Below are 23,459 nucleotides of genomic sequence, written 5' to 3'. Positions count from 1 at the left end.
ATAAGGATGGTTGGCCATTATCCCCAGGAACTCTGGGTAGGGCTGAGAGCCCCCCTCTTTCCTTGGCCCAAGTTAGCTGCTGGTGAAACTTGCTTTAGTGCCAACTCACACATTTTCTTCAGGTGACACGGGCCCACAAAAGTGTGTGTGTGTGTGTGTGTGTGTGTGTGTGTGTGTGAGAGAGAGAGAGAGAGAGAGAGAAAGAGGTGGGGGGGTGGAATCCCCCAACACCTACGTACCTATTTCCTCTTCTAACAGTGCAGGAAGCCTTCATGGTGCACAGATTTTCATTTTTTCTATTCCCTGAGAGGAACACCTGAACCTCCCTCAGCCTCCTTCCCCTAACCATTTCCCTTGTAAGTAGACACACCGGTGTCCTGATCTCACAGCCTCTACAACAGGACCCTTTTCATATACGACCTGGCATGTCGAAGCAGCCCTAGGAGCCTCCCACCCCCATACCATTCTGTACATGAAGAGATGAAGTACAGATGCAGCCATTCACATGGCCCACATCTCTCTGTGTTGGAGGGTTCCCCACTGATTTTCAGGGACGGCAGTACCCATCACTTGCTGATGTTGCTCTACAGGATGGTGCTGGTCACCTGACCTATGAGGGTAGATGCTGACACTACCCCTTGGAGAGAAGAAGAGAGGGGAGGTAGCCTGTCCCAGGAACCACAGGCAAGTTTTCCATAGAGAGGGGCCACCGGGGCCTGGGGGCAGCAATAAAGGATCTTCCAGAGCTACTCGAACTCCACAGGTGGCTCTTCCTTCCCAGTTCCAAGCCTCAGGTCTCCTCTTCCTCCACCGGTACCATTCTTTACTGTCAAGGACAAAATCTTGGCTGCCATCCTGATCTCTCTCTCTCCTGCTCACTACCAAGCCGTACACTAGCCCACATGTAGACACCACCTTCTTAATCTCTAATTCATCACCCACTTGCCCCTCCATTCTCTCCTCAGTCCTTTTCCTGACTATGTCTTAGCTCAGATTCCCTACTATTATTCTTCTGGATTTCTATTTTCCAGGTTTCCATTCTTTCTTTTATCAGGTTTATTCCTACCACAGGAGCTCAATCAAGTGTGTGTTTTGTGTGTGTGTGTGTGTGTGTGTGTGTGTGCTGGTACTGGGGCTTGAACTCAGGGCCTCACACTCTCAGCTTCTTTTCACTCAAGTCTGGCATGCTACCGTTTGAGCCACACCCCCTACTTCTGGATTTTTGCTGGTTAATTGGAGATGAGTTTCACAATTGGAGATGAGTTTCACAAACTTTTCTGCCTTCCTGGGCAGCTTTGAACCTTGATCTTCAGATCTCAGCCTCCTGAATAGCTAGGATTACAGGCGTGAGCCAATGCTGTGCTGCGCTCCTAGGTGACTCCTTTTTGTAGCTTCCTGTTATCTCTGGCAAAGCACAGCAGAACTTGTTAGCTAGTATGTAGAAGTCTTTAGCAGCCAGCAGCATCCAAACACAGTGGCCTTGTGAAAACCAGAAACACAATTCCTCTGTCATTTATCAGAAAATGGCTCAAGTAACTGAAGACAGCTATGATGACCATGTGGTAACTGCGCCCCCTGGTGGTGTGCAGTGTGTGGCTTGTGCAGTCTCAATAGTTGTCCTGCATAGCACTGAGCCGGCACAACCAGGCTCTAAATGAGCGTGCGCTATGTACGAAAATGGCAAAAATCCACCCTCTTACAACAACTAGCCTGCTTGTACCTGTGGAGATGTGGACTGCTCACAGGGATCCTGTCAAAAGGAAACCCATAACTGGGCACTGGTGGCTCAGGCCTGTAATTGTAGCTACTCAGGAGGCTGAGATCTGAGGATCGCAGTTCAAAGCCAGCCCCAGCAGGCTTTGACTCACTAGGAAGTCAGAAGTGGCATGGTGGCTTTAAGTGGTAGAGTGCTAGCCTTGAGCAAAAATGCTCAGGGACAGTACCCAGGCCCTGACTTTAAGCCCACAACTGACACAGAGGGAGAGAGAGACAGAGAGACAGAGAGACAGAGACAGAGAGAGAAAGCTCACTATTATGTGTCTTCAGTATTGAAAGAGCTGAGCAGGAGAGATAAGAATGGGATTCTAGATACTTTATCCAGCAGCCCTTGGGTAGCAATGTCTCTACTTCTCAGGATTGGGAAAACTAAGACCCAGAGAGATGAAAACTTGCCCAATGCCAGAGCAGGAGTCAAGGGCATAAATCCCTATCTGTCTGTCACCATCTTGCTGTCCCCTGGGGACGGTAAAGTCCTCAGGGTTACTGGCCCTGATAGGACATGGGGTTTTAGAGCAACTTGTAATGGAGTCACTGCAAAGCCTGGTATGGGGCATGCTGACCCAGTCTGAGTTTCTCACACAATGTCTGGCAGATTTTGTGGGTTTCTTGGTATCTGAAAGTCAGTGGGTCCCCAGAGCCCAGCTTTCCTGCTTGGAATGGCCTTCTGCTTCTTTTTGTTCTTGAGAAAAGTCTCCTCTCGATCTCTGCCGACTGTCTTGGTTCCTTTTCTGTTGTTGTGCAGAACACCTTTGGCTGCTCATTGAAAAAGGAAACAGGTTCATTTTGTCTCAGGGTTCTTGGAAGTCCGAGGGCAAGAGGAGAGGTAGTGAGCACAGAGGAGCCAACCTGCTTTTAACCACTGGCTCTCCAAGAATGAATTCATTCCATGAAATCCAGTCTCACACCTCAATCATGCTCCCTGCCCCTCCCCCAACTCTGCTATATTAAAGCAAGTTTCAGCATGAGTTTGGAGTGGGGAAAAACACATCCACCCTCCAACATAGATCTAGGGAAATTCTCCTGCTCTGGCTCCTTACAGATTATGAACTCTGATACGTGTGTGCGTGCAGCGCTGGTATTAGGGCTTGAGTTCCTGTTTGGCTTTTTCCAGTCCAGGCTGGTGCTCCACCATTTAAATCACACTTGCAATTTTCGGCTTTTTGCTGGTTGATCAGAGACAAGAGTCTAACAGACTTTTCGGCCTGGGCTGGCTTTGACTCTCAATCCTCAGATCTCAGCCCCTCCGTGTAGCCAGAATGACAGGCCCCCAGCTCACACACGGTATTTTCAAGGCCATTCGGCGGTGACATGTTCTATTCTTGAGGAATACAAAATGCACAAGGCCAGAGAAAAAGGCCTCTCGAGTCTCGAACCTGTAGAGTGTTCATTGTCCGAAGACCCCCTCTTCTTCCCCCCACTTCTCCACCACACTCCTGGGTCTGGGCGCGCGGGTCACTGGAGCTGGGGCTTGGTGCTCCGTGCAGCCGGGAGCCGCTGACCCGAGGGGTCCTTGCAGGTGTGCCCCCCCAGCCCCCCTCCCCCCGAGGGTCGCGGACGGAGGCCCAACGCTCCCCTTCTTCCTTGCAGTACGCAGATCCAAGGCGGCCGACGAGGAGCGGAGCCGCGGGGCGCAGCGCGCGCGCGACGAGTCCCGGCGCCACTCCCTGCGGGCCATCCAGGAGGGCACGGTCGCCGGCCTCAGCTCCATGTTCCAGGGGCTCGGCCAGAACCCCGCGCGGGAGGCCCGACTCTACCATCACCTCCCCGGCCCGGGCCCCCCATCGCCCCGCGCCGCGCCGGCCAGGTGGGTCCGCGGGGGGGGGGGAGGAGGCCTGGGGGTCCCCCGGGGGGCTCGGGGCTTTCCCCTCCCGGGCCGCAGTGTCCTGCGGGGCGCAGGCAGGGGCTCACTCCCGCAGGCTTACAAGTTGGCAGTTGCTCAGCCTTGCTGAGCCAATCAGTAGACTGAGAGCCGAGGGTCCCAGCTGGAAGCCAGCTCCGGGCAGGAATGTCCATGAACGCGATCAGTGCCCACAAGTAGGGTTTTTGATAAATATTCATTATTTATACATTTATTATTCTTGCATTTATTATCATTAAACTAATTTATAATTTTAATACATTTATATTTTAGAAATATTTTAATAAATACAAAAATGTTATGAACATATTTTTATATTCTTATATTTATATATCACATAGTATATTTTATATAGTATCAATATAATACATAGATATAAATACTTTAAATATTGTACATATTATTTTAATAAATGCTTATTTACAAATCAATTCTTACTTATAAATAGATATTTACGAAAAACTATTGTGGGCATTGGTGTTATTTCAAACCTTCATCACTAACAGTCCTTTGAATCGTCATCCCCTAGAAATTAATTTCATATAATTGCAATCATTATCTACAAGAGGAATTTCTGAAGTGGGAGCTTTGGGTCAGGGATTCTGTATTTGACCCTCTGCAGGGTTGGTGTGTATTTATGCTCCTTGCTAGCCTGGCCAGCAGGGTGTGGTCCAAGTTTTCTGTGAGAATAACATCTCAGAGCAGATTCCAACTCGCATTTCTTCGTGAGAGGAATCAAGCATTTTGTATATGTTTATATTTTTTTCTTTTTTGGTGCCAGTTTTGGGGCTTGAACTCAGGACCTGGGTGCTGTCTTTGAACTTTTCTGCTCAAGGCTGGTGCTTTACCACTTGAAGCACAGCTGTACTTTCAGCTTTTTTTTTTTTTTCCTTCTGGCTATTTTGAGGTAAGAGCCTCATAGACTTTACTGGCTGGGCTGGTTTCAAACTGGGGTCCTCAGACCTTAGCCTCCTGTGTGGTTAAGATTACAGGTGTGTTACTGGCACCTGCTGCCTTTGTATTTATCTGTGTGTTGATTCTCATACCAGATTTTCTAAAAATTGATTTCTAGATACTCCTTAAATATTAGGCAGAAAGACTGTGTGTGTGTGTGTGTGTGTGTGTGTGTGTGTGTGTGTGTGTGGTGCCTACACACATGCTGGTACTGGGGCTTGAACTCAGAACCTTGTGCTCTCTCTTCATCACAAAAGGCTCAATGCTGTCACTTGACCTACTTGAGCTCCACTTGTAGCTTTTTGGTGATTAATTGGAGATGAGTCTCACAGATTTTTCTGCCCAGGCTGGCTTCAAACTGTGATCCTCAGATCTCAACCTTCTGAGGAACTAGGATTACAAGCGTGAACCACTGGTGTCCAAACTTAGATTTTTTTTTTTTTAAATTTCTGAGAAACATTTTTTTTCCCTCAGCTTGCCATTTATCTTACACTCAGGTGGTAGATTGCATGGCTATGAGGAAATTCTCGATTTTTATAAAGTGAATGTTTTTATGTTTTCTGAGTTTGGGGAGCAAAATTGAAAAATCTTTCCTGCTTGTGTGCTTTGAACAAGAAGCCTATTATCTGTCCCTTGGGCGTCTGCAATGACGCTGCATGGTTCATGGTGTTCCAGGCTCCGGGTGGGCTGTGTGCAATCAGTAGGGGAGAGGCAGCCCCTGCACACAGCAGGGCTTACTGCCCTGAGTTCTTTGGTGCAGGCGATTCTCACGTTTGTCCATGTGGAGGGGTGGGCACACTTTTGTCCATGTGGAGGGGTAGATGCATACTGCCCAAGGCAGGAGAACCCCAGGTGTGGGAGTGTGGCTGGCTGCTGGCTAGGAGGCTCTTGGGACACCTGTCTCATCACTAGCATTTATATTCTGGGGAATCAAGTTCCCTGCCTAGAAACAAATCCAGATTCACTGCTTAGAAACAGAGAGACAAGAGGGAGCAGACAGTCCTCACTGTTATTTATAGCCCCCATTGCCTTCTAAGGAGCAGAGCCCTAGAAACTAAGAGGATCTTTTCTCTGAGCAGCTGTTTAGGGGGGATATAGTAGAAGAGGCTGAGTGGGGTAGGGTGTCTAGGTCTGCTTGGTAGAGAGAAAGGCCAGGTAGATAATCCTAGCTACTCAGGAGGCTGAGTAATGAGGATCATGGTTGGAAACCAGACCAAACAGAGAAGTTCCCAAGACACTTATCTCCAATTAACTAGCAACAGGCTGGGAGTAGAGGTGTGTCTCAGGTGGCAGAGTGACAAGCTTGAGTGAAGCCCTAGTACAAGAGAGAGGGGGGGAGGGAGGGAGGGAAAGAGAGAGAGAGACAGACAGAGACAGACAGAGACAGACAGAGACAGAGAGACAGAGAGAGACAGAGAGAGACAGAGGGTCAGAGGGACAGACAGAGACAGACAGACAGACAGACAGAGACAGAGACAGAGAAAGACAGACACCGAGAGACAGACAGAGAGAGACAGAGACAGACAGAGATACACAGAAAGATACAGCGACAGAGAGAAACAGAGATACACAGAGAGACACAGAGACAAAGAGAGAGACACAGAGACAGACAGAGAGAGATACACAGACAGACACAAAGAGAGACAAAGAGAGAGACAGAGACAGAGAGACACAGACAGATAGCTACAGAGAGACACAGAGAGAGACAGAGAGACAGAAATTACAGAGACTGAAAGGAGGATGTGTGTGTGTGTGTGTGTGTGTGTGTATCCTCAGGAAGATGGACAGCAAGGTCAGCTGGAAGGTTGTAGGGACTGGAGCAAAGCCTAGAGAGGGGACTAAAAGGTGCTGGGTTTGAAGAACACACTTGAGGATGACGGCTGCTATGTCTGGATGTGGTTTGAGTCTGTCCCTCCCTCAAGATTCATGCAGTGGGGTCTTGGCTCCCAGTGTGACGATGTTAGGTGGCACCAAGTAGGATCCTTAGGTCTCTGAGGGGGATGGCAGGGGGAGGCCTGACAGGGGAAGGGACTCAAGGTAATCTATATGGACAGTTCTGAGCTAGTTCTCAGTGCAGTGAGTTTTTATAACTTCCCTATCCTGACCACTCTTTGCCACTCTTTGCAAGGTGATCTGTTGCTGGTGAACTTGCTCTTGCCCTGGTATTACTGGTCCTTAGATTTCATCAGAGGCAGAAGCCATAGGGCTGCCTGCTTTTAGGCTTTCAGCCTCTGAAACTGTAAAAATTAAACCTTTTTATAAGTAGTCTGCCTTGGGTGTTGTGAGAATCAGGCTGGCACAGTGGCTTTAAGTGGTGCAGTGTAGCCTGGCCCTCTACTTTTCTTACAGCATCTTTTCTGTCATCTTCCGTGTTCACTATTGTTCTTGTGTGTGTGTGCACGCAGGTGAGTATAAGTGGATCCGTTGTGAGGCTGAGTTCCATGCCAGTATGTTGGTTCAGGGCCGATATCCAGAATACCAGATGGGGAGTTAGAGTCTATGTTATGCTTAAAGACACAGTAGTGACTTGTGAATGCCAATGCTGTTAGGTGGGTAGCAATGACAAAACAGGAATGTACCAGGCTCAGCTGGAAAACAGAGAGGCCAGGGTTGTTCCAGGTGGGCTAAAGCCTTGTTTTATCAGAAGTATTTTCACCATGTTTTATGCGGTGTGGTCCTGCTACACTGACTCCACACATTATTGGAGCCTGTTGTGTGTCATGTGCTGTCTAGCCCTTCCTGGCTCCATTGTAGACTAACTCAAATGTGACCAGGGTCTAAAATGGTCCAGTCCCTGTGTGCACTTAGGAACTGCAATTCTAGCTGGATGTGGTGGTGCATACTTGTCATACCAGCTAGTGGGAGGCATAGATAGGAAGACAGGGGTCAGAGGCCAGCCTGGAGGTGGTGGTGGGGGAGCGTGAGACTCTACCTGACACATAACTAAAGTCAGAAATGGTCTAGGACTTGGCTCGAGTCCTTGGTAACTGAGTACTTGCATTGCAAGCAGGAGACCCTGAGGTCAACCCCTAGTTCTGCAAACAAACAAACATGAAAACAACAACAAACTGTAGTCCTGACATAGATGCAACGAAATCATAGCTCACCTGTGAGAAAGCATCTCAAGTGTCCGGTCCACTGTCCTTAGATTCTTCCCAGGCTCACCCTCCCCCAACCCCCTCACCGATACCCTGTCCATGGCCAGACAATGGCTGGTTTTGTTTCGTTCTTATTTGCTTTCCTCTTTCAGCCATTTTTCCAGAGCAAGTTGTCTGGTTTCTCTCTCTATTTGCTCTTCTGTGTTTGCCTTCAAAAAGTGTGGGCTCTAGTTGCCAACAGGATCCCTCGAGAAGGCCACAAATCAAAACTCTTCAGCTGTTGTTGGTGGAGCAGGGGGAGGGGAGAGAGGTAGTCCCCCGAGAACGCATGCATCCCTACCCTGGAAAGCATCATTCTTTCTCTTTTACATCTTCATGTCCTTGTGTCACTCCCTCCTGTGTGGTTCTCTGAAACATGGGATAACACTTTGATTTTTTGGGGGGAAAATAATAGCTTTTGCATTATAAGGTGCAAATGGGACTTTTTCAAGTACCAGGGCATTTGGGGTTTTCTTTATAGGCACAAGCATGGGTGTCATGCATATACTCAGTGACCTTCTCTTTTTTTTCTCCCTCCCTCTCTCTATTCATCTCCCTCCCTCTTCTTCTCCCTTACCCCTTCCCTTCCCTCTCTTACTCCTTCTTTCTTTCTCCCTTCTGCTTTCCTTCTCCCTTCTGCTTTCTTTCTCCCTTCTGTTTTCTTTCTCCCTCTTCCTTCCACTTCTCTCTCACCCTTTCCCATCCCTCTCTTTCTCTGCCTCTTTCTCCCTCCTGTCCTTGTCCCTGGCCTCAGCAGGACGTGGGAGCGCCCACTGCGCCCACTCTCCAGAGAAGTCATCGTCCGTTGGTTTAAGGAGGAGCAGCTGCCTCGACAGGCTGGCTTCGAGAGGAACACCAAATCCATCGCCCCCTGGTTCCATGGTAGGACCACTCTTTTGGGCCTGGTAACAGGTGGTGTCTACTCCTCTGCTTCCCTCTGAGGGGGAGGAGGAGGAATGGAGAATTTAGGCTCTGTCTGCACTGCCTCAGTTCTGCTCCCAATAGCTTCTTGCTGGAGGCCCCCGGGATGTAAGACATGCACCCTATCTGCTTGATGGAGAGGTGAACACCAGTCCTGCTCATTTCCATCTTATGGCCCCCATGGCCATCCAGGCTCCACTGAGGAGTCCTTCTGCTCAAGGGACAGGCAGCTCTCAGTGGACTCTGAGCTGCTGGCCAGAAGGGCTCACCTATTGCTATCTGAGTTTGTAGCCTGGGGTCTAGCCATAGCTCCACACATTCAAATTCTGAAAAAAATCTTGTTGAGGAGTGACAGCTGAATAAATAGGCCACAGTCATCCAAACAGAGTCTTAGAGCTAGGTGGCTCATTGTTTGTCATCTCGTTCCTTTTTGAAGATGTAGAAACTGAGGCTCCACAAGGAGAGGAAGTGTTCATAAGTTACCAAGTGACTTGTAAAATCAAGTTCAAGAATATATCTCAAGGTCATGGCCCCAGTCCAGATCTGAACACACCAATGGCTTTAAGCAGAGACACAGTGCTGTGACTTCAGCAGAAACTGCTGTAGAAAAATCGGAATGGCTTGCCAGCCACCAGTCCCCTGTCTGCATCCCCTAGCTCTTACTGGTTGACAAATCACCCTGAAAGTCAATAGCTTAAAAACAAAGAAGCATTTATTATTTATTCATGAATTTCAGAGTCAACAGGGCAGTTCTTCTAGTGAGGCAGATGGTTTTGACGAAGCTTGCTCCTGGGTCTCTGGGCAGCTGGCAGGTCGGTGAGGACTGGCGGATCCAGGATGGCTCCTGTCTGTTCCTTGTGCTCTCTCAACTTGCCAGCTTTTTAGAAGAAGCTTTATCTTGGCTTTGTTCCTGAGTCTTTACTCCCTAACCAGCACTGAGCTCAGCTTTGCCTGGAAACTCCTAGAACGATCTGATCTGCCACAATGATCATCCATCTGACTTTACTTGTCTCTCTGTCCCACCTACCAGTCTCTTGGAAGCTTGGCTAGTTTCTACCTTTGCCTGTATTTCTCCTGCATTTGTCCTGGTGACAAGAACTGCTTTGCTATTTCCTGGCTAGCCTCTGCATATTTTCCCCCTTCTATCTAGATGGAAAGACAATCCCAGAACCATTGCTGGCCCCAGAGAACTGGTATCTTGGTTAGTAGATGGTTGGCAGAGGGAAGATGTAGTAGGTAAGCTCTGGGCATGGCTGTGGTTTCAGTGAAGGCCTTAATGGTGCACAGAAGGAGGCATAAAAGACAGGGCAAGGTCACTTGTACTTCACCCTCACCTGTAGGAGCCCGAAGAGCACATGAGCTGTGATGTACAGGCAACAAGCTCACAAATGGGGCAATTTAGGCATAGGTAGCACTGCCAGAGGGCACAAAGGTAGTGGCACTGTTGGTCCAGGTGACAAATTTTGTCCAATGGATGCAGTGAGATTGAAAAGGATTAGTCTAGACATATATGCAAGAAAATATATGCAAGACATATATGGTCAAGAAAAGCAGGAGAGAGCCCAGGGGACAGATTCAGTGAGCACCTGAGATTACTCAGTTCTTTTTTTTTTTTTGGTTGGTTGGTCATAGGGGCTAAACTCAGGGCCTGGGCACTGAACTTTTTTTGCTCAAGGCTAGTGCTCTACCACTTTGAGCCACAGCACTACTTCTGGTTTTCTGGTGGTTCGTTGGAGATAAGAATCTCACAGACTTTCCTGGCTGGGCTGGCGTCAAATGTTGATCCTCAGATTTTAGCCTCCTGAGTTGCTAGGATTACAGGCATGAGCCACCAAGAGGGCCAGTCCTCTTTTTTTTTTTTTTTCTTTGCCAGTCTTGGGGCTTGAACTCAGGGCCTGGGTGCTGTCCTGGAACTCTGTGCTTAAGGCTAGCGCTCTACCACTTGAGCCACAGCTCCACTTCCAGCTTTTTCTGAGTAGTTTATTTGAGATAAGAGTCTCACAGACTTCCCTGCCTGGGCTGGCTTTGAACTGAGATCCTCAGATCTCAGCCTCCTGAGTAGCTAGGATTATAGGCATGAGCCACCAGTGCCCAGGCTTGTCCTCAGTTTTTAACTGGTAAGAGAATACAGTACACATTAGCCTGGTGTAGTTTGGGTTTACAGAACAAAGGGCACCTTCCAGGAGGTAGATAACTGGAGGTCTGGAGGCAGTAGACATTTAGGGCACACAAAAGAGGAAGCACTCATCCTGTCTCTGGATGGGATCATTGTGTAATGGTGAGCATTCCGAATCCTGTGTCTCGGTTGTTTTTCTCTGAAGCATGCAACAGAGCTAACATGCAGCAGCAGTCATCCGCTGGCTTCAGGCTTTCTCTACACACACCATCCAATCATCCTTCACACAGCTACACCCACACATAGCTCTCATGGGGCTCTAGGGTTCCCACAACTGTCAAAGCCCACAAAGGTGAGCCACCAAGCTGGGCATCGGTGGCGCATGCCTGTAATCCTAGCTACTTAGGAGGCTGAGATGTGAGGATTGCGGTTCAAAGCCAGCCTGGGCAGGAAACTCTGTGAGATTCTTACCTCTAATAAACCAACAGAAAACCAGAAGTGGTGCTGTGGCTCAAGTGGTAGAGCGCTCACCTTGAGCTGAAGAGCTGAGAGACAGCGCCCAGACCCAGTGTTCAAGCCCCACGACTGACCAAAAAAAAAAAAAGGGTCAGCCACCAGGAAGCAGAGGGCTGCCTTCTTGTCTCCCTACTATTCTGGCTCTGAAATGGTGTATTCTCCACAGCATCCTAAGACGATTTTCACCTTAACCAGATCCTGTCTCTTCCCTGCTTCCTCTGTTTTCCTTTTGTTTATGTGCAACTATGGTCCTGAGGCTTGAACTCAAGGACTGGGCTCTGTCTCTGAGCTTTTTTTGTTGTTGTTAAAGGCTAACACTCTACCACATGAGAAACACCTTCACATCTGGCTTTCTGGCAGTCAATTGGAGATAAGGGTCTCACAGATTTTCCTTCCCTGGTGGGCTTTGAGCTGTGATCCTCCATTTTCAGTCTCCTGGCACCCAGTGCTCTGCATTCTTTTATACATGCAGTGGACTGTAAACGCCATCCTGCAGCCCCGCTAGGTAACAAGGCCTACACCCCACCCCAACTTCATCCTAGCATTCCTTTTCTGCCCACCTTGCCCCGGAGCCTTCTTTCTGCTCCTCAGATAAGTCATCAGTTCTTGTCACAGACCCCTTGCCCTTGTGATAGCTCTGCTCCCCCTTTGCTATCTCCCTCAAGCTATTCGCATGGTTGATATATTTGCTTTCTTCACTTGGAATATCCTCTCCTCAAGCAGCTTTTCTCAGTTCCTCTCAATCAAACCTTTTCACTTCCTTAAAATTGCTTGTTCCATTGGCGTCTGTATTTTCTCTCGCCTGAATGTAGTAGGCACAGGAGGCTAAGGACCTTATCTGTTTTCCTTAGTGCCCACCACAGTTGGTGCCATGGGAGGAATGACTGAGGGCAAAAGTGAAGGGTGAGAGTTGGAATTAGATCCCAGACTTCCTAATTCCATAGAATAGCCCTTTCTTCTTCAAATTGGGCCCTGGGAGGTGGGTGCATCTCCTCAGAGACTAGGAACAATCTGAAAATCCAGAACCACATGTAAGAGATTTGCTTGTCTTCTCTATTGGCTAGATGTTCAATAGGGGCTGGGCCCTATGTCCTAGCACCTTCACTGTGCAGGTCATCATGTGCATGTTAGGCTCAGTAACAAGCATACCCAAAGGCTCAATGGCCTTCACTCTTTGTGTCAATGCCTCTTGGGGTGGGGGGTGGCTGTGGAAGTTAATCTAGACCTCAGACAGAGGAGGGGCCTCGTCTATCAGACTTGGTGAAAATTTGTTGAGTCACAAGATGGCCCTAAAACTTCTGTATGGAAGTGACACCTGACACTTTTGCTAACATTTCATCAGCCAGAGTCCACCAGGTTGTCAATGGTTTGGATCAACGGTGGAATCTAGTATAATGACCATTCACCAGGGCGCCACATGTCCACTTGAAGGATGGAGTGGCTCTTTGTGACTCAGTGAGAAGATGGTCAACACTCATAAGGGACTGAGCCAGGCAGTCCCTGGGGCTGGCTCTGGGCATTTCCTGCCCCTCACCTCTGTCATGTTGTGTGTGTGTGTGTGTGTGTGTGTGTCCCTGTGTCCCTGGAGAGAGCTTGCACATCATCACCACCTTCCTTCTTGTGGATGCATTTTTCTTGTCATGGAAATGCTGCATAGCACCTTTGACACCTGTAGTGCAGCTCAAATGTCCTGTGGAGGGAGGAGGTTGGCACTGTACTGCTTGCTCCTAGGTGCTCATGGCAGCCAATGGAATCAGGAAGCATAGAGGTGTCCAAATGTTTCTTTAGCTTTATTTTGCAGGTCGATGAAAAAAAAAAAGTAGTAAGTTCTATGTCACAGAACAAACTGTGTCAGAAATCATGCAGTTGACTTCGTGTTCTGCTGCAGGTCCTACCACACAGATGGAAGGAAAGTGGCTAAGACATGGGAGTCGATTTAGCAGTCAAGTCTCGTGTGGAGAATGACCAAGCGACTTTCCTTAAAAAAGGACTGTGCTGTATTCTATGATTCCATCCTTCTTTCAACAGTAGTGTCAAGATGTCCTACCGTTTGTCAATGGATAGTGACAGTGAAGAGTGCTTACATTTCAACATTGCCCTCACTGGGAAAGTCAAAATGTGAGCAGGTTTTTGTTGTTCCTGAGACATTAATTTTTTTAAAATTATCTTTTAAGTAGTACAGGGGAGATGCCATTTAACAAGGCAGTTTATGAATACAATACATCTTGATTGGTGTTACCCCCTTTAACCTTCTCATCCCACTTCAACCTACCCTTTTACCTCACTTTTCTTTTTCCTGTTTTGTTGGTCATGGGACTTGAACTCTGGGCCTGGGCGCTGTCCCTCAGCTCTTCAGCTCAACGTGGGCACTCTACCACTTGAGCCACAGTGCCACTTCTGGTTTTCTGGTGGTTTATTGGAGATCAGAGCCTTACAGACTTCCCTGCTCAGTCTGGCCTTAAAACATGATCCTCAGATCTCAGTCTCCTGAATAGCTAGGATTACACGTGTGAGACGCTGGCCTCAGCTCTTACCTTTCTTAATTTTGTGATATCTACAATGAATGTGTCTCTAAATCTATGAGTAAACATGTTGGGTGGTAGGCAAGTGGTTACACAGGAATTAACTGATTCGTAAAAGGCTCTATGGAGAGCTCAAATAGTTTAATTATTTAGAAATGATAGGTCAAAATAAGCACCAGGAAAGGGGTACAGGCAAGAGGAGGAGTGAGACCAAGAGGAGAGGGGTAGATGAGTGAAGTGAGGAAGAAGAGGGAGACTTTTTCTTTTTTCATAACATTATCTGTTCTTCAAACGCCAAAGTCTGGAAAAACAGATATTCAGCTTCCTTCTGTTCCCAGCCCCCAGAAATAAGGAACTTACCAGCCCACAGGCAGCCTGTACCAGCCTGTTAGGGAGAGTTTGTTGCTGGTCGGCAGGGATTCTGGTCTTGCCAGCATAGCACCTTAGGACCTCTTAGCTGGCCCACCATGGATCTCTCCTGCCCCTCCAGGAGCCCCTGGGCTTGGTCCAGCCTGCCCTTCTCATGGTGATAGCAACAGGCCCAGAGATTGATTGGCAGCACGTAGGGCTTTCTAAGTCTTAGAAGCAGTGCACTGCCCTGACTGCCTCATACTGTTGGCCCTGATTTGTCACAGACTGGAGGGGTGGGAAAAACACCTTCTGTCCTTTTCTTGTGAGGAGCTTCAAAGTTGTACATAAAAGGAGGTGGAGTTGGGGAGCCAACAATACAATCTATTACAATCCCAGGGTGGTGTTTTTTTTCCTTTCCTGGGTAAGACATTCTTAGTTAATTTAGGTAGATTCTAGTTGAGGGTTGAGAATGACTATGACACCTGGATTTGCACTTCTTCCCCTTTCCTCAAATATTTAGAAGTACCTAGTGTAATCCAAATGGCTATGCAACCCTGAGTATGTGACCTGTAATTCCTCACCTGTGAAACTGGCTTTACAGGATACCTGTAAATCCAGGTGACAAAGCATTTTGTCTTTTACAAGGAGCCAAATTGATGCATGGACTGACAGGTTCTGGAGTCTGGCATCAACTGCCCACAACTCCACCTCTTCTGGTAAACAAAGTGAGGGAGATGGGACTGGGGCTGGATTTCCTCTGGGACTATAGGTTTCCCAATCAGGTCTAGGTTAAAACAAGTGAAGGAGCTGGGCACGGGAAGCTCATTCCTGTATTCCTACCTACTCAGGAGGCTGAGATTTGAGAATTGCAGTTCAAAGCCAGCCTGGGCAGGAAAGTCTATGAGACTCTTACCTTTGAGGAGCCACTAAAAAGCAGAAGTGGAGCTATGGCTCAAGTGGTAGAGTGTCAGCCTTGAACAAAAAGAGCAAAGTGAAAGTATCCAGGCCTTCGTACTAGGACACAACACTACCAAAACAAGTGAAGGAAAAGCAATTCCTTCTTTCTTCTCTGCTCATTGTTATCTTCCAGGAAATAGGGGAAAAAAACTTTCAGTCATATAAAAGTACTCCTGAGAAATGCCAGTGCATACAGTCTTAACTTGGAGAAAAATATATTTGTGGACTTCAGCATGTATTTAAAATTATTAAGAGCATCCTTTGCCTGAACATTGGCTCATTCAGAACCCATTTCTCTTCTGGAACTTTACTTATAGAGAACACTTGCAATATGGTCCATGGTTTATTGGCTTGGCAGCAATCCACTGGCTGTAGTGCTGTTTGCCTTTAGGGCTTGGCACAGAATGGGACTATGTGATCGAGAATGGAGTTATTGGTGAGTTATTCCTGTGGGATTCTGCTCAGATGCTAGGAGTGGGTCCTGAGTGGGACTCACCTGGGCTTAAGTAGGGAGACAGCTGCAGTCCGGTGAGGTGTTTTTTTTTTTTTTTTTTTTTTTTTTTTATTTATTTTTTTTATTTTTTTATTTTTTATTTTTTAATTTAATTTAATTTTATTTGTGAACATACTGTACAGAGGAGTTACAGTTACATGGGCAGGATAATGTGTACATTTCTTACCAAGAGGTGTTTTTTATTTTTACCTTTGGCCAGTCCTGGGCCTTGAACTCTGGGCCTGGGCATTATCCCTAAACTCCTTTTGCTCAAGGCTAGCACTCTACCACTTGAGCTATAGCACCACTTCTGGCTTTTTCTGTCATTAATTGGAGCTTAGAGTCTCACGGCCTTTCCTATTCAGGCTGTCTTAGAACTGTGATCCTCAGACCTCAGCCTCCTGAGTAGCTATAATTATAGGGATGAGCCACAGGGCCCTGGCTGGTGAGGTGTTCTTGGCTTAATGCTTCTTCTATCACACATCCAGTGGGTAGCAAGCATGCCCCATCCACCTAGGTGGTACAATCTGCAGGAAGCCTGCCAATGGGGGTGACCTTTTCTATGCAGAGTAATTGCTTCAAAGCAGGACAGGAACCTTCTTACACTGGCCATATTTAGAAAGGTACAGAGAAGGTTAGAATCTGTTAGGATCCAAAATGTGCTCCCATCCTTATACGCCCTGTGTACATTACTGCTTCAAAAGTGCTTGAGGGAAGGGAAAGGAATAGAAATCATTTAAAAGGATGACTTGGGAACTGTGCCTTTTCAAAAAGAGAGGTTGCGGGGTGGAATAGATGGAAGAACAGAGCCATCGTTTCTCAGTGTTTTGAGCTCTGTCTTGAGAAAAAGGAGGCTATTAAAGAGATGATACCTGGGTCCAGAGATGTGGGTTTAAAGAGGCACAGGGCACGTTAGTAGAAGAGAAAGCTCCTGGGGGGGGGCTGCTGTTGATAGTTCTTGCCGTCTGGAGAACTCCCCAGCTGGGGGAGTGGATGGCTGCTTGCCATGCAAGGTATTCTTATGCAATAGTCAGAGTCAAGCAGGCAGCTGCCAGTGTTCGGGACTGTTAAGCTAACAGGACAAGGACACTGGGAAGAGGCTTCTTGTATTAAGGAATTAAAAAGTATTAACTAGTCGATTATTAATAGCAAGCTCTGTAGTGGGCGAGGCAGATGTTAAGTGACAGGACATAAAATGGCAGACAGAACTGACCACTTTGCTACCTTTACAAAACTTATGCTCACTGGGAAACAATGGGAAAGTACCCCTACAGAGCAATATAAACAAAAGGAGACGTTTTCAGCGCATATAATTGAAAAGAAACAAAAGTAGGTCTATCTTCAGGCTTTGCTTGATCCAAGGTACTTGACAAGCTTTCAGCCCCTGGATTGTTGTTGTTGTTGTTTTCTGTCTTTGAGTCTTATTACCTGCTATGTTATTTTCATCCTCAATCAATCATCACACAGAGGTAGGGTGCCAACATTCTCCACAATTCAAATACAGCCAGCAGGGAGGGCATGTTTTCTCCCAGAAGCCCCAAGATTAGTCCCAATCATTGCATTGGTGGATTGATTTTGGCCAGGTACTCATACCTGAACCAAGCCTGGTGGCTGGGAGTTGGTAATGTGTGATTGGACAGGCCAGAGTCACATTGCATCCTGGAATGGAGTAGGCAGAGTACACTCTGTTGGAAGTGCATAGACTGAAAGCAAAAGAAGATGAACAGTTTTCTTGTCAGAAGGTCAACAGGACTGACCAGTCAAGACCAGTCTATAGAGAGAAAAATCACCAGGCTTCTACTCTAGCAAGTAGCCAGTGTAGTATGGAATTAGCATTAGGCAAATAATCATATAAATTTACATCTTCAGTTGAAGTAGGTTGTATCCCAGGATCCTTATGTAGCTAGCTTCAGAAATCATGTTACCATGAGGATTTGGGTCTGGAATATTCCCTGAATAACTGTATGGTAAAGGATCAGTCCTCAAGGTTGTACTGTTGGGAGGCATCAGAAACTTTTAAGAGGTAGATCCTGGCTTGTAATCCTAGCTACTCAGAAGGCTGAGATATGAGGATCTTGGGTTTGAAGCCAGCCTAGGCAGGAAAGTCCATGAGACTCTTATCTCCAGTTAATCACCAGAAACCTGGAAGTGGTTCTGTGGTTCAAGTATTAGAGTGCCAGCCTTGAGCAAAAAAAAAAAGCTCAAGGACAGTGCCCTGGCCCTTAAGTTCAAGCCCCAGGACTGGCACAGAAAAAAAAGAACAAAAAAGAGTTAGTGTCTAGTGGGAGGTCTTCAGGTTATTGCTAGCATGTCTGTGAGAGGGATGGTGACCTCATGGAATCTTCTTGTCTTTCATTTCCCGGCTGTAGGCAGGCAGTCTTGCTCTACCATGTATTCCTTGCCACTGCCATTCAGCTTCTCTATGCATGGCCTGAAAGCACTGGGTCTGCCAGGTCACAGTCTAGAGCCATGAGCCCAAATAAATCTTCATTCCTTATAAGTTGATTGTCTTGCGTATTTGTTAAGATGACAGAAGGCTGACTGGCCCAAGTGGCATTAGCAATTAGAACCTGGACAGTTGTGGACTTGTGTAGGGTTGATCTTGCGCATAAATATACCTGGAACCAAAAAGCTTGTCCAGTGAAACCCTTGTCTCAGCAGTTTAACCATGATGAAATTTCATTTGGGGTGATAAAAGATGAACTCATTTATCACACTCTCCGTGGCTTTAGGATGCTTTGAGAAACTGTGGCGAATGAAGAGCTTAATAACTCCAGCCTCTTTAATGACATCGTCTAGGAAGTATGGCAATAACAAAGAAAGGGAAGTCACAAAAATGAATGAGAAATAGCTAAGCAGTAATGGAGGAATTGTCAGCTGATGAGGCGAAGCCGCAGTGAAGGCTTTAAGAAATACGCACATCAGATAAATTGAGACACATAAAAAAAGGGAAACGTGGTGCTTGGCTTGCTTGCGTTTCTTTCTTTACATTTTTGTTTTTTTTTTCTTCTTCTGAGGATAAAGTGCTAACAGAGAAATCATAAGAGCTCATTTGGTGGCTCAGGTTCAATGCTAAGCTAATGGTTTCAGGGGCTGGAATGGAGTTGGAGGAGGGGACTGGGGACGGATACCTGGTTATCTCTGAGGAGGTGCTAGAGTGTGATTTGTGGGTCCATTAGAACCCAGCGACTTTTAAAAGCACAAATACCTTTTCTCATCTGGGGCTGCCATTGATTAGCAGCAAAGGGGCAAATATTTTATCAGTGAAGCTGTTGGTGTTATTTGAGGGCATGTGTGTGGGATCCCGCAAGATGGTTAAGGAAGGCATCAGAGAGCAGTCTGATGTAAGAATTGAGTGGGGGGGGGGTGGTGGCTAGGAGCTGCTGGCTTCTCACTGAGGGGCTGCTGTGATATGTTGGTAGAGGGCTTGTGTGCTGGGCCTTCTGTACTCCCGGCTCTCTCAACATCCAGATGCAACACATAAAGGATGAATAGAGGCTTCTCTTGGCAAGGCCCATCTCGATTTCTACATTGTCGTGTTCTGTAGATACCCAAAAGGGGGCGCTGTAGCATTGGACATTCTTGAAGGCTTCATCAATGGAGTCCTGCACACCAGCAAGCAGGCTCTGCACATCTATTTTTAGTCCTTGTCAAGGGCTCAGGGTTGTATAGTTGGTGTTTGTCTTGGTGTCCTATTACAGCTGTATTCAGTTGCCATCGACCTTTGAAGTTGACCAAGACCAAAGCCAACTGAGTTTGTGTCCTACCCAGAAGTCACCAACATTGTAGTGCCATCATCCAGGATTCCCATGGGCAGTCCTTCACTTAATCTGGCCCAAGAGCTTGTGTGTATCAATGTGAGTCCTTCTCATCATCAAAGAGAGAAGGACTTGTTCAAGGGTAGGCCATAAATGGCAGGCCACCCAGACTTGTTTAGCTTTGGTGTCAGCTTTCAGCAAAGTGATAGATACAGTCATATCCATGACTTTCACATCTGCCAATCCCTCAATGAACTGAGGATGGAAAATGTAGTTAGCTCCTACAGTGGTTGAACGTACAATGAACATCATCGTGTTGCATGGTTTTAAAAAATGTTGTATTAGATTTTATAAGCAAGCCCAAAATGACTCAAAGTATTACCTATAGGATGTTGATCATAGCTTAGACAAAGACTACATCATTTATATAATGGAATAGATCATCTTTGGAGTTTGGCATTCATAGGAAATCCTGGGGTGGGGTGTGCAGAAGTGACTGTAAAATCTATGAGCAGAAATTGTGCCTAGAATGGAGGGCAGAGGGTCTTTGTAGTTCCAGCAAGGCTGGAAGATTAAGGGAAGTCATACCTCTGTATCTATGGAAGGTTGGTTCCAGAATCTTCCCTGGTCCAGACCCAGTGCCTTCTGCTTGCAGATTTTATACTCACTGCTCATCTTCTACTCCACACTACTTGTGTGGAGCCTCTGACCAAACTTAGACCTTCTGGGTATTGATTGTTTGGTTGTGGTCAATGCCCACTGGCTCATTGTCTTTGGCTCATCCTGAATAGCAGGTGACTGAGTGGTTTCCACAGACTTCCTGCCTGAGCCCTTCTGGTTTATGCCTGGAGCACAGCAGGCCTGAGGAGAGAGTGGGTTAGGCCCATCCATACCACATACACGTGTTCCTCCAGGAGCTCCTGCATGGAAGGCACTGGGTCTGGGCTGCACCTGAGGAAAACAGACTATCCACTCTAATAAGAAGAATGTACTAACTGAAATATGGTAGATTTGAAAGAAGACTCTAAGAGTGTAATTCCTTAAAAAGGCAAAGTCAGGGGAAGAACATACAAAAGAAGCAAAAGAATCACACAGTAAGTACATTAAAAAACACTAGCAAGAAAGAAAAAAAACATTTGTGTCCCTGTCTTGGGGTACATTTTGCTTAACATTATCTCACGTGGTCATATGTGCATAGCCTTTGACCTTCTCTGCCTGTCCTGGACATGTATTAGTCATTGCAAACAAGGGAAACCATGGGACCTATGTTTCTTTGGGCCTGACTTACTTCACTTAATGTAATTTTTTCCCAAGTCTTTCCATTTCCTAACAAATGAGGCAATGTCATTCTTTCTGATGGAGGCATAGAATTCATATATATACAATATATATATATATACCTCATTTTCTTGATCCATTCATCTACTGAAGGACATTGGGGTTGGTTCCATATTGTAGCTATGATAAATAATGCTGTGATAAACATGGTTGTGCTGGTAGCTTTGGTATGACCTTGTTTGTGATCATTTGGGCATATGCCCAAAAATGGGATTGCTGGGTGATAAGGGAACTCTCGGTGTTCTGCACCTTGTATATACATTTTTTTTGTAATTTTGGGAGGGGAAGAGATATTGGAGAATGCTTAAATGGGGATGCAGCCTGACCCATTATGACGATGAGATGTATAGGATACTATGTTGAAAAGGAACTTTACAATGGCAGGGTGTGTGGTGGGGTGGGGTGGGGGAGACAGGAGGAGTTGAGGAGGTGGGAAGGGAAGTGATGATAGGGGGAAAACAAAGGAGGATGCTTGCTATGAAATGTAACTCATTACTCATGTAACTGTAACCCCTCTGTACAACATTTTAAGGGTGGATTAATGAAGACAGGAAGAGGGGGAGAATGTAGCCACGAATCTAATGTATATCCTATAAAATTAAGAAGAGTGAGAGTTTATTGGGGAATGATGGATGAAAATGTTGAAAGGCATGACATTGGTCAAGGTGTATCATATTCATAACCTGCTTTGTTAAAATGGCAGCTCCCTTGTACAAGTACTTAAAGATTAAAAAGAAAAAGAATATAGACTTTGGTGGGCACCAGTTGGCTCATGCCTGTAATCTTAGCTACTCAGGAGATTGAGATCTGAGGATTGTGGTTCGAAGCCAGCCTGGGCAGAAAAGTTTGTGAGACTCCATTTAACCATTAAAAAGCTGAGAGTGGAGCTGTGACTCAAATGGTATAGTGCTAGCCTCGAGCTCAGAGACAGTGCCCAGGCCCTGAGTTCAAGTCCCAGGACACACACACACACACACACACACACACACACACACACACACACACACACACACACACACGAATATGAGTGTCAATTAGAAGCATGTTCTTCTCTCCTGGTTTGGCCACTTAATCTCTTCTCCAATCCTCCCTCTTCTCTCTTTCTCTCTGTTTGACTCTGTCTCTTTCTCTTGAGCCAGCCTTATCCCTTAGTTTGACTCAATCTCTCTTAGCTTTGTTTTCCACTGTAAAACGATGAGAATAGAAATAATGATGTGAACCGGGCGCCGGTGGCTCACGCCTACTACTCAGGAGGCTGAGATCTGAGGATCACGGTTCAAAGCCAGCCCGGTAGGAAAGGCTGTGAGACTCTTATCTCCAATAAACCACTAGAAAACCAGAAGTGGTGCTGTGGCCCAAGTGGTAGAGCACTAGCCTTGAGCTGAAGAGCTGAGGGCAGTGCCCAGGCCCAGAGTTCAAGACCCATGACCAAAAAAAAAAAAAAAAAGAAATACTGATGTGATGATATTACGAGGACTGATTGAACTAGTGCTTATAAATTTCTTAGCATAGTGGTGGGCATATGCTTATGTCTTATTCATGCTGGGTATGGAATAATACTCTCAATTCTAGATACTTCTTGTAGACATGAAGATACTGTGTGTGTGTGTGTGTGTGTGTGTGTGTGTGTGTGTGTAACAGATGGGACTATTGTGGTCATAGATCTTGTGATTGTAAAGATATGATGGAAGGTATGGTATTTTTTAAAAAATATTTCTGATACTGGGGCTTGAACTCAGGCCTGGGCTCTGTCTCTTAGCTTTTTCATTCAAAGCTGGTACTCTACCACTTGAACCACATTTCTACTTCTGGATTTTTGGTGGTTATTGGAGAGAAGAGTCTCATCACAGGCTTTTCTACCCAGGCTGGCTGCAAACCTCAGCTCTCAGCTTCTTGGAATCACAGGCATGAGCCATAGGTACCTGATGGAAGCCATGGTTTTGCATAAGTAGCATTATACATTACAGTATAAAATACAGAGTAAATTTTCTTGTTCAGTTATCAACATGCCTTAGAGGCTCCTGGATGGTATCCATGCAGTAATTTCTTTCTGGGTAATCATGACTTCCTTTGATAATGTCTACAGATAGTTTTGACTGTCATAACTGAGAGGTGCTTTTGGCATTTGGTAGGAAATGACCAGGGATGCAGGCAGATATCCTGCTTTGCCAGGTAATGAGGCTTACAGGTCAATTCTGCAAGAGAAAACTCTCCAGTTTACCATACTGGCATCTCCCAGGTAGTCACCTTGGTCCATCTCTATATCTTTATCTCTATCTCCACACTCTGGAATTGTTGCTTGAAGGTTATGCAAAAGATGGAATGTCTAATTTATGTGTTTTGATAAGGGAATCTCATCTTACTTTGGATCACTATTTCATGTTAGTGATTTCAAAAATGCTCAAAGATAATCTTGAGTCAAAATATCACTTGGCATTATACAAATATGTATAGCACTGGCCAGTATGAGGGACTGGACTCATGTCTTTGTGCTTGGAGGCAGTCATTCTATCACTTGGACCACATACCTAGCCTGCTTTTACATTGGTTATTATTTTTTGAGTGCCAGTCCTGGGGCTTATAGTCAGGGCTTGGGCTCTTGAACAATTTTCGTCAAGGATAGTGCTCTACCACTGGAGCCACAGCTCCACTTCCAGCTGTTTCAGCAATTAATTGAAGATAAGAGTCTCATAGACTTCTCTGCCCAGGCTGGCTTTACACCACCATCCTCAGATCTCAGCCTCCCGAGTAGCTATGAT

At 46.3% G+C, this 23,459-nt stretch overlaps 1 protein-coding gene across 3 annotated transcripts in view; it reads left to right on the top strand.

Moving 5' to 3' along the window:
• Sh2d4b (SH2 domain containing 4B) overlaps window positions 1-23,459 on the top strand; it is a 53,933-nt gene that overhangs the window by 22,583 nt on the left and 7,891 nt on the right. For 2 of the 3 annotated variants that reach the window (XM_042690347.1, XM_042690344.1), the window contains 2 exons: window positions 3,367-3,583; window positions 8,486-8,610. In XM_042690347.1, coding sequence (XP_042546281.1) covers window positions 3,367-3,583; window positions 8,486-8,610 — 342 coding nt within the window. Of the gene's footprint in view, window positions 1-3,366; window positions 3,584-8,482; window positions 8,611-23,459 lie in introns of all 3 variants that reach the window. The other variant, XM_042690346.1, reaches the window with a different exon arrangement.

This window comes from Dipodomys spectabilis, unplaced genomic scaffold (assembly GCF_019054845.1).
Source record: "Dipodomys spectabilis isolate Male_0828 unplaced genomic scaffold, ASM1905484v1 ptg000136l, whole genome shotgun sequence".
Classification (NCBI taxonomy): domain Eukaryota; kingdom Metazoa; phylum Chordata; class Mammalia; order Rodentia; family Heteromyidae; genus Dipodomys; species Dipodomys spectabilis.
This window is presented reverse-complemented; position numbering and strand designations above follow the sequence as displayed.